The sequence below is a fragment of the Elephantulus edwardii genome, unplaced genomic scaffold (genome assembly GCF_000299155.1).
Source record: "Elephantulus edwardii isolate Elephantulus edwardi_28Jun2011 unplaced genomic scaffold, EleEdw1.0 scaffold00363, whole genome shotgun sequence".
Lineage (NCBI taxonomy): Eukaryota > Metazoa > Chordata > Mammalia > Macroscelidea > Macroscelididae > Elephantulus > Elephantulus edwardii.
In genome coordinates, this window is record NW_006400113.1 from 587,305 (window position 1) to 598,720 (window position 11,416).

Below are 11,416 nucleotides of genomic sequence, written 5' to 3' on the forward strand. Positions count from 1 at the left end.
TTTTTTGCTATTTCCTTCAAAGCGGCTTGAACTTCTTCCTTCATCACCATAGGCTCTTGCTCAAATGTTATTTCATTAAATTCTTCTGTATCTGCCAATTCCTTTCTATACAATTACTCAGTATATTCCTTCCATCTTCTTTTGATACCTCCTGGATCATTTACCATTCTGCCCAAAGCATTCTTGATTGTAGCAACTAGAGGTTTGAATTTGTTCTTCAGTTTCTTGAGCTTAAGAAATGCTGAACGAGTTCTGCCCTTTTGACTTTCCGACTCTAGCTCCTCGCACATTTCATTGTAATATTTTGCTTTGTCATTCAGTGCTCCGTTTTGGAATCTTCTGTTCAGCTCTTTAGTGTCTTGAATCCTTCCTTGTCTGCGAGATTTGCCGGCTACTTACTGTTTTTATTTTAACGGTTCCATCCAGGCTCCTTTATGTGACTTGATCTGGATGGCCCAGCAACAATAGGACAAGAACAAAGACAGGCAGTAGAACAGGTAACACAATACAGTGTGTGCATCAAACCCAAAACTTGGAATCCCAGCCTTTCCTGAGTACGGGCTCCTGATGAAGGGAGCGACCCGCCTTTAGTTCCTTCAGACCAGACCAGACTAGAGGAACCCTGTCCTCTCCAAGGGCCTGAGCAGATGTCTCCAACTTGCCCATGCTGGAGCTCTGTCAGGCATGTCTGCCCAGAAACTTGGGCTCAGGTTTACGGTTCAAACCACCAGATACATAGACAGAGACAGCAGACACAGAGAGGGTTCTTGCAGAACTTACTGGGCGGGGATTAAAGAGCTCAACGTGTTAAGGATTCTTTTTTTTGGAGGGGAGCAGTTTTCCAGCCAATGCACCAAATGTTCTACCCATGAAATACCCCTCAAAAGAATAATGCACACGTTCATAAATACAAATAAGCACTTTATTCCAGAGTATCTCCCTCAGTAGGAAGGTGGGGAGGGAAAAAGCCCCGACTCTCCCTCCACAATTGCTTTTATGGCTTTCCTGGGTGCCACTGTGAATAGGTTTAATAGGGGAGATTGAGATCATGGTTGGTGGGTCGGGGGATCAGTAATGTGGGTTGGCTTTTGAAGGGCTGGCTACTTTGCCCGCCTTTACTCTTTTTGTGTCATGTAGAGACTAGTTAATTCTTTACTTTGCAAGGACAGATAGGACTTTAACCAGGGCATTTGTATTTCCCTTAAGCTAAGAATTTTTATGGCCCACTTCTGCTTCTGGTATTAATGGGGGTTCATAAAAAATGGGGTTTCTGCTGTCCCCTCAGACATCATGCTTGGGAGGGTGGAGGGACAGCGCAGGATGGGAAGGCCCTCTATGAGGTGGACTGATGCAGTTACTGCCATAATCAGGATGGGAGTGTCAGAGACTGCGACTGGCACAGCACAGAGCAGAGTTTAGGGCTGTTGTACATAGGGTCGCTATGAGTCGCACATAACAACAACAACATAAGGTGATGGATCAATCACAGCAGGTAGGAACACACTTCTTAGAACCCATTCAGGATCAAAAGGGAGGATCCCTGGCTCTTTCAAACTTCGGTTCCTTGGTGATCTTTAATGAGATGGAATTTATTTCCCTCAATCTGGCTAGCTTCTTTGTGTCTTATCTACTCATTTCAAATGTCAAAATTGATTGTTTTAATATTTACTCTACTGGAATATGGTCTCATTAACATAATATGGCGCTCAGGCAGTCTAGTGACAAGAAGTTGCACTGCAATCCTGAAGGCTACCAGCTGCTCCATGAGAGAAGGATGGGCAATCTCCCTAAAGTGCGATTAACAGCCTCTGAAAACCCATCAGAGGGTCAGCTATGGGTTGGTTCTGACTCTTCGGTACATATCAACGTGTTAAACCTATTCACAAATTTGATTCCATCCAATAGCATAGACGATGATTGTGTGTGTGTGTGTGTGTGTGAGAGAGAGAGAGACAATTCAGACTTTAACAGTTAGATCAAATTAAAATCCAGCAGTTCCTTAAGCACTGAAGATCCAAGCAACAATGATAATGAAATCACAGTGGGGCGGGAGAAGACAATTAGATGTTGTTCTCCTGCAGAGTAGGCTGGTCAATTTGAACTGCTTGCCTTCTGGATTGCAGAGCAGCTTCTTACCACTAGGCCACTAGAGCTCCCTTACTTATACTGTTGTTATGTGCCATCGAGTTGACTGTGACTCTATCAATATAGAGTCACAACTTTGTACAATAGCTTTGAACCTTGCTCTATTCTGAGCCAATCTGTCTTCAACACACCTAACCCCAATTATCTCAGTTACTGTGGCAATCCATCTCATCCTGGGTCTTCCTTTCTTGTGCTATCCCTCCATCCTTATGATATTTAAGTAAAATATTTTAGGGATGGGTACAAAGAAAAAAAGAGGACAAATCTTTTACAAGGTAGACAAATTAAGAACAGAGAAATTGAGAAGGCCCTGAAATCTTTCCAAGATTTACTTTACCTTTGCATTTTGCTACCTCCAGAGTCCAGGTTTATAGATGAAAATAGAATATTAAAGGAGAGACTACAGGGTTTATAATAAAGGACTAAGGTGAAATCCAGTAATTTGGAGGCTGGGCTCTATGAAGAGAAGTGTGGTGTTAGGATTGGTGGAAGATCTATCAACAATCTGCGTTATGCAGATGACATAACCCTGCTTGCTGAAACTGAGGAGGACCTCATGCACTTACTGCAGAGGGCCAAGGACTGCAGCCTTCAGTATGGACTGAGGCTCAATGTCAAGAAGACAAAGATTCTCACCACTGGACCAATCGGTAGCATCAGGATGGATGGCGAAGATTGAGATTGTTCACAGCTTCAGTTTGCTTGGCTCCACGGTCAACACTCTTGGCACCAGCAGTCCGGAAATAAAAAAACGTACTGCGATGGGAAAGTCTGCTATTAGGGACCTCTCTAAAGTACTCAAGAGCAACGGTGTCTCTCTGGAGACTAAGGTCTGCCTGATACAGGCCATGGTTTTTGCAATAACTTGTTATGCATCAGAAAGTTGGACAATGACTAGGGAGGATAGAAGGAGAATTGACACCTTTGAGCTGTGGTGCTGGAGAAGAGTATTGAATGTACCATGGACTGCCAAGAAAACAAACAGGTTCATCCTAGAGAGGGTTAAACCAGGCTACTCCTTGGAGGCAAGGATTCTTGGGCTTCGTCTGACACACTTTGGACATGCTGTAAGGAGAGACAGGTCCTTGGAGAGGGACATCATGCTTGGTAGGGTAGAGGGACAGCGCAGGAGGGGAAGACCCTCAATGAGGTGGATTGATTTAGTGACTGGGGTAATCGGGATGGGTGGGTCAGAGGCAATGCGATTGGCACAGGATAGAACACGGTTTAGGGCTGTTGTACATAGGGTCGCTATGAGTCACAAACAACTTGATGGCACTTAACAACAACAGTGGTCCATTTTACTTTCCAATCTGTTTTGGTTTGGGTTTTTTTAGTGTTGGGTATCATATTTACTTCTATCACCAAGCTAACAGGAGCCTAACCTTCAGGCTTTAAAAGGGTAAATTATACATCACATAATAATTCTAACATTTACTGAATAGAGACAGATAGTAATAGGTGTCTTGTATCAAGGGCCTCACTGAATTGCCTATCAATTATCACTTGCCTGGCGGATAAATTTTTCTCCAGGACAGTGTGATATTAACTCAAGACAAGTGTGAGACCTATGGAGATTGTGAAATAGCACTGGGCTAAGCTTCTAAACAACCAAATTCCAGACTCCTTATGTGGTTTCTCATTAAGTTACTTTAGCTTCAAAAGCTTTGTGATTACTATTCATTCAGCAAACACGAATACTTACTATAAGGTGTTGAAGACATAAAAAGAAATAAAATCTAAAAAAGTTGATAAACAATACATTTTGATGCAAAACAGTATGTTTGTTACATAATGTCCAATTTTCCATCAGTCTGAAAAAATTTACCAAGCACTAATTTGGTACCATTACAAAGGGGAAAGATACTGGTTAGAGGATGTAAGATCAACAGGCTGGGTTTCTACTTTTTGTCGTACATAGGGTCACTAAGAGGGGGAGTCGACCCTATACCACCTAACAACTGAAAATCTATGATGTGTCCTAGGCAGTATGAGTTAAAATTTTGGTCTTTCTAGGCCCAGACTAGGAAGAAAATATTTTTATATTACTTTATGATCTTTGAAAAATTTAATCTCTAAAATTAGCAGTTTACCTACTGAGGTTCAAAGTAAGTAATTTATGTAGATAGTGCCTGGGACATAAGTGTTGTTTGCGTGTGAGCACAGTGCAAGCGAGGTCTCTATTAGAGAGATGCAAGCCTAAATATTCAGGTTCAAAGTCGCGATCTCAAAGTCCCTGTGAAAAGAATAAACAACAACAACAACAAAAATAAACAACCAATGGCGGTTTACAGATTAAAAACTTTTATTTTTAACTCAATTTAAATCAGGAAGTCAGTTACGTCCTTAATCCTTTATCTGATTACCCTTTGATTATGGACTCAATGAATGGGAGATTACTTTTAAATGTAAACTCACTTTTCTCGTGAATCCTATTAAGAAATTCTTATAGTGAACTTGGAAGTATTTGTAAAAATGCAGCAATGCTATTATGACGGTCTTGAAATAAACCAGATAGAAGCCGAGCATCTACGTTTCTAATTGTTTCTCCTCTCCTCCACCACCAAATTCAACCTAGACTGTCACACCGGCCTGGTGCGGGGGCAAGAAGCAAGAGTGAAGGGATATGAGTCTGAAACGCAACTTAACTTTCAGGGACTAACTCCGGCCCGCAATGCCCAAAGGCAGCGCCTGCGCAATGTGCTCCCTTTGTGCCTGGCTGCAGCAAGCGGGTTGTTTATGTGGGGCTCTCCGAAGCGGAGGGCGGGATATGAGGGCGTGATGTACTATTAGCATTTCGATTGGGGCTCCGCTGGGAGGTGGGCAGGCTAGGGGTGGAGCTTCCGACAACAACACTCCGAGCTGGGGCTGCTGATATTTGTTGCTGCGCGGCCACCACGCCAGCCATGTTCCTGTCTGCTGGAGCTTTCTTAGCAGCCGCCGCCCTCTGATCCGCAGGCCTCACATTCTACGCTTCTGACTGAGCCACTTGCCTTGCGGTATCATGACGGTCGTCTCTGTCCCGCAGCGAGAGCCGCTTGTCCTCGGCAGCCGCCTTGCACCACTGGGCTTTGCCGCCCGCGGTTACTTTGGGGCCCTTCCGATGGTGACCACGGCCCCCCCAACTTTGCCCCGGATCCCGGACCCCCGGGCACTGCCCCCGACCCTCTTCCTCCCTCACTTCCTTGGGGGTGATGGTCCCTGTGTTACTCCTCAGCCTCGCGCCACAGTTCCTCTAACCAACTGCAGCCTCGCCACTGCGGGGGGTACCCTGCTTCGGGGGGCTGCGCCGAAGAAGCGGCGGAAGAAGAAGGTGCGGGCAAGCCCAGCGGGGCAGCTTCCCAGCCGCTTCCACCAGTTCCAGCAACACCGGCCGAGTCTGGAGGGCAGACGGAGTCCTGCGACGGGCCAGATCGCAGAGCACGACGAGGTCCTGGATCAGGCTTCGGCTTCGGTCCTGGCGGCCGCAAGCCAAATTGAAGAATCGAGTCCTGTCCTTGGCCCGCTGCCTCCCGGGCCACCACCGCTGAGGAAGGAGGTGAGGGCCGCGAGTTGGACCCAGGTCCTTCACTGGTCTCGACTCGCGGCTGCTCGGGGCCCTCACTGTAGGGTGGGGGCGGGGGACGGCTGTTTACTCGGAAGGGAAGTTTTCGTGACGCCCCAAGGTTCTTGCCGAGGGGGTAGGAATGTGGGGGCGACAAGCGCTGGCCTTGCTGATTGGCTCCTGGGAGGCAGCCAATGAGAGGAGTGGCTGTGCCCCAGCAACAGCCTGATTTAGAAGGCTGGCGGCGTTCCAGGGGGGTTTGGAGCTCGCGTGTGACGTCAGCGCGCTACGTGCTACATTTTCCCTGGTTCGTGAAGGTGGCGGCGAGCGGACGGCGGGCGAGGCGCTGCTGCCGGCCTCTACAGTTTGTTTTGCCCACTAGAATGTGAGATGCCCCTTCCGGTCGCACTGAGACTTTGCTCTTCGCGAGTCCAATATACTTGGCATTTCTAAGTTTCAGTGGATGTGATCAAGTGCCAGAGTTGACTTGATTTTCTTACCTGCTTGAAGCCATCCGTGGAGTAACGATTCGTGTTTCAGTCTTGAGAGAAAGGTTTTTTGGTTTTTTTTTTCAACTATCACTGTACCGACCCTTTTTCAGGGAACGTAGTTCTATGCCCAGAAGGGTTGGCTTGCTATTAGACTATGATAATGGTGGTTACGGTGTCAGTGTTAAACGGAATTACTAATTCTCGAGAGAAAAAAATTTTAATTGCCTTGGTAGTTTCTTTCATATATATAATTCATACAAAAATTGCTCTTGTAAAGATGAGTTAACGTAGTAGCTTTGGAGAAGAAGCCTGTTCCTTAAAGCTGCCTAGAGATTGGAACTGCTGGAGATGTATAAACTTTCTATCAGAAGTGCAACTTGCTAGGGACTCCACCACAAGGTTTTTTAAAAAAGAGTATTTAATGTGCCTGATACAGATTAATCTTGACACTCTACTTTTTATATTCCTTTCTTTATAGGTTTTTAAGTCAAAGATGGGAAAATCTGAGAAAATTGCCATTACCCACAGCCAGCTTGTTCATGGTATACATTTGTATGAACCACCAAAGATAAACAGACAGAAAAGCAAATACACCTTGCCACTAACCAAGATCACCTCTGCAAAAAGAAATGAAAATAACTTTTGGCAGAATTCTCTTTCGTTTGATATGACTCAGAAGCAGGAAAAAAAGCCTTTTAAAAATACTGAGAACATTAAAAACACTCATTTGAAAAAGCCGACATTTGTAACTGAAGTGAGCCAGAAGGAAAATTATGCTGGAGCAAAGTTTAGTGACCCACCTTCACCTAGTGTTCTTCCAAAGCCACCTAGTCACTGGATGGGAAACACTGTTGAGAATTTTAACCCAAATAAGGAGCTGATTGCAGTACACTTAAAAACACTGCTGAAAGTTCAAACTTAATTGATATTGGAGTATGTATGTAAAACATTTTCCCAAAATATGTGGATGCTTTAAAGGAAAATCGGTACAGAAATGAAAACTGCCTTGTTGCCATAAACGAGTGCAAAAGATGAGTTAAAAAATTGCTTCCAGCTTGTATTTTTTACTTTGTAAATACTGTATACCGTGTATTATGTGTATATTGTTCATACTTGAGAGGTACATTATAGTTTTGTTATGGAAGTATGTATTTTGCCCCACCAAATGGGTACATGTTTTGTATATAGAAATGGAGAAAATGTGTCCTAGGCACATGGAAGACCAATTTATTTGCACAAAGTATTGAGAGATTTTTTTCGAGAAACATCTATTCACTCAAGGTAAAGCTCTAAATGTGAAAGTTTACTGATGCACTACTGAAATTTCAAACTGCACAATCATTGTAAACATGGAGTTTTGTCTCTTTCTCTAAATTGACTTCTCCCTTCAAATTTGTAATTTCTGGAAAATTCCTATTCTCATTTTTACCAAATTTAATTTGTTTTTATTTTCATTATTTGAATTTAAAATAATTTTAATGCCAACAAAATTGGTTGTAATCAAATTAAAAAAAATAATAATTTGGCCCTCCCTTTTAAAACTAGTCTTGGCTTATTGTGTGTGGCTGCTTTTCATGTTAAATGTAAAACTAGGAAATGGTTGGATTTCTTTCTATACAGTTAGTGTATATTGCTCATACTTGAGAGGTATAGTTTTGTTATGGAAGTATGTATTTTGCCCTGCCCAAATAGGTAGATGTTTTGTATAGAGAAAATTTGTGTCCTAGACACAGGAAGACCAATTTAAGACCATCCTCTAAATTAATTATGTATTATCCACTGGAACCAACTCAGACCTGACCCCAGTAGGTTTTCACAGACTTAACATAGGAGGAGACTGCCTTTTTCTCCCAGGGAGCAGCTGGTGGATTTGAACCATATATTTACTGGGTCAAGGTAACATCTTGTCCTCCAGGGACAAGAACTCTTCATCTTACAAAATAAAACATTAATTTCTACATCAACTGTTTTTTAGAATTACCATGTTGTTGTTATGTGCTGTCGAGTCATTTGCAACTCATAGCGACCCTATGTACAACAGCCCTAAGCCCTTCTCTATCCTGTGCCAACTCACATTGCCTCTGACACACCCATCCCAATTACCCCAGTCACAGCATCAATCCACCTCATAGAGGGTCTTGCCCTCCCGCGCTGTCCCTCCACCTTACCAAGCATGATGTCCCTCTCCAAGAACCTGTCTCTCCTTACAACATGTCCAAAGTATGTCAGACAAAGCCCCAGAATCCTTGCCTCCAAGGAGTAGCCTGGTTTAACCCTCTCTAGGATGAATCTTTTCTTGGCAGTCCATGGTACATTCAATACTCTTCTCCAGCACCACAGCTCAAAGGCATCAATTCTCCTTATATCCTCCTTGGTCATTGTCCAACTCTCTGATGCATAACAAGTTATTCCAAAGACCATGGCCTGTATCAGGCACACCTCAGTCTCCAGAGAGACACCATTGCTCTTGAGTACTTTGGAGAGGTCCCTAACAGCAGACTTTCCCATCGCAGTACGTTTTTTTATTTCCTGGCTGCTGGTGCCAAGAGTGTTGACCTTGGAGCCAAGCAAACTAAAGCTGTGAACAATCCCAATCTCTTTGCCATCCATCCTGAGGCTACCAATTGGTCCAGTGGTGAGAATTTTTGTCTTGACATTGAGCCTCAAGCCATACTGAAGGCTGCAGTCCTTGACCCTCTGCATAAGTGCATGAGGTCCTCAGTTTAAGCAAGCAGAGTTGTGTATTTGCGTAATGCAGATTGTTGATAGATCTTCCACCAATACTGATGCCACACATATCCTCATAGAGCCCAGCCTCTTGAATAATCTGCTCTGCATACATGTTGAAAAGGTACAGAGATAGGACACATCCCTGGCGACACCCTTCTCAATTTTGAACCATACAGTGTTACCCTGCTGTGTTCTTACTACTGCCTCTTGGTCCAAGTATAGGTTTCACATTAGCATGATTAAATGTTCTGGGATTTCCATTCTTCTCAGAGTCAGCCAGTTTGTTATGATCCACACAGTCAAATGCCTTTGCATAATCAATGAAACACAGATAGACATTCTTCTGGTATTCTCTGCTTTCAGCTAAGATCCATCTAACATCGGCTACAATATCGCTAGTACCACGACCCCTTCTAAACCCAGCCTGAACTTCCGGCGGTTCTCTGCTGATATGCTATTCCAGTCATTTTGGATAATCTTCAATAGAATTTTGCTTGCATGTGCAATCAATGATACTGTTCTGTAGTTTCTGCACTCAGTTGGGTCACCCTTCTTTAGAATGGGAACAAATAGAGATCTCTTCCAGTCAGTTGGCCAAGTGGTTGTTCTCCAGATTTCTTGGCACAACTTGGTGAGCACATCCAGGGCAGCATTTGTTAGCTGAAATATGTCAATTGGTATACCATCTATTGTGGAGGCCTTATTTTTTGCTATTGCCTTCAAAGCAGCTTGAACTTCTTCATCACCATAGGCTCTTGCTCAAATGTTATTTCATTAAATTCTTCTGTATCTTCCAATTCCTTTCGATACAATGACTCAGTATATTCCTTCCATCTTCTTTTAATACTTCCTGGATCATTTAATATTCTGCCTAAAGCATCCTTGATGACAGCAACTCTAGGTTTGAATTTGTTCTTCAGTTCATTGAGCTTAAGAAATGCTGAGCGAGTTCGGCCCTTTTGATTGTCCCACTCTAGCTCCTCGCACATTTCATTGTAATATTTTGCTTTATCATTCCGTGCTGCCTTTTGGAATCTTCTGTTCAGCTCTTTAGTATCTTGAATTCTTCCTTGTGCTTTGGCTTCTCTACGCTCCAGTGCAATCTTCAGAGTTTCTTCTGACATCCATTTTGGTCTTTTCTTCCTCTTCTGTCTTTGTAATGACCGTTTGCACTCTTTCTGGATGATACATTTGACATCCTCCCACAACTCATCTGGTCTTCGCTCATTAGTGTTTAAGGCCTCAAACCTGTTCCTGAGATGATGAAATCAAAGTCATATTTTGGCTTCTGTGGATTCGGTTTAATTTTCCTCAGCTTCAGCTTGAACTTGCTTATGAGTAGTTGGAGGTCTGTTCCACAATCAGCTCCTGGCTTAGTTTTCACAGCTGATACTGAGCTTCTCCAGCAGTTTTTTCTGCACATGTAATCGATCTGATTCCTATGCATACCATGAGATGAAATCCATGTACCACTATTAAAAATTTTTAAATCAATTCTGATGCACAGCAACCGAACAGAACTGCTCTCTAAGGCTCCCAGGGTTGTAAATCTGTTAACAGTAGTCCATCTTTATCCAATAAAGCAGCAAGTGGGTTCAAACCACCAACCTTTAGTAAGGAGCTGAGGACTCAAGCTTTTATGCCTAATATATGCAAGCCCAGTGTGAAAGTGACAAGCCACTTTAAAAAAAACACCATTAATGAAGATTTTGGATTCTCAGGCATGTTTGAAGATGATGACATGGGTTTTTTTACGTGTGTTTTTTTTTCTTTTCTTTTAATACATGTTTGGAAGCAGAAGTGGCATCCAATTCCTAAACAACTTGCCTCTGGAAACTATAAATTTTGATAAATGTTGATGGTTGTAGAGGGGCTTAACTTCAGGTCTTGGCTCATAGGGTTACTGTGAGTCATGCTCAAAGGAAATCAACATGAAAATGTTAAGTCAAATTCTTAAATATCCTTTATAGTTTCTTGTTTTGTTGAGATAATACAACTGCATTTCAACAGTTACGTAGTAGTCCTCATTCACGCCATCATTGAATTCACTGTCCCCAGAGGTTTCTATTTGATACATGTAGATCATTTTTAAAGGCATAGCACAAGGCAGAGTTTCCAAATTAAGCTACTGTTTGGTTTAAAAGCTGTAGGGGGAATTTTTTATTTCTAATCTTACTCTAGGAAATTTTAAGAATTTCATTCAGCCAACATGGCTCTATTAGACTTTGAAGTTCTGCTCTGTACTTTCATTGAAGATTCTTCTCTTCAATCTTTGATCAAATGTTCAGTGATGACTCTGTTTACATGGCAAATGTCCCTATTGTTGTTATGTGCCATCGAGTCGCTTCCGACTCATAGCAACCTTATGCACAGCAGGTCTAAACCCTGCTCTATCCTGCGCCAACTGCACCGCCTCTGACACACCCATCCCGATTACCCCAGTCACCAAATCAATACATCTCATAGAGGGTCTTCCCCTCCTGCACTGTCCCTCCACCCTCCCAAG

At 43.1% G+C, this 11,416-nt stretch overlaps 1 protein-coding gene across 1 annotated transcript; it reads left to right on the forward strand.

Annotated features, from left to right (window-relative positions):
* The first annotated feature begins 5,149 nt into the window (after nt 1–5,149).
* On the forward strand, nt 5,150–7,102 carry PNRC1 (proline-rich nuclear receptor coactivator 1). Its single transcript, XM_006902060.1, has 2 exons — nt 5,150–5,683; nt 6,659–7,102. The coding sequence occupies exons 1-2, from the start codon at nt 5,150–5,152 to the stop codon at nt 7,100–7,102; spliced, it is 978 nt and encodes a 325-aa protein (XP_006902122.1).
* Nucleotides 7,103–11,416: the final 4,314 nt, after the last annotated feature.

Coding starts and splice junctions, on each gene's coding strand:
- PNRC1 (XM_006902060.1), top strand. CDS start 5,150: ATGACGGTCGTCTCTGTCCCGCAGCGAGAGCCGCTTGTCCTCGGCAGC. Junction 5,684..6,658: donor CACCACCGCTGAGGAAGGAG/GTGAGGGCCGCG, acceptor CTTTCTTTATAG/GTTTTTAAGTCAAAGATGGG.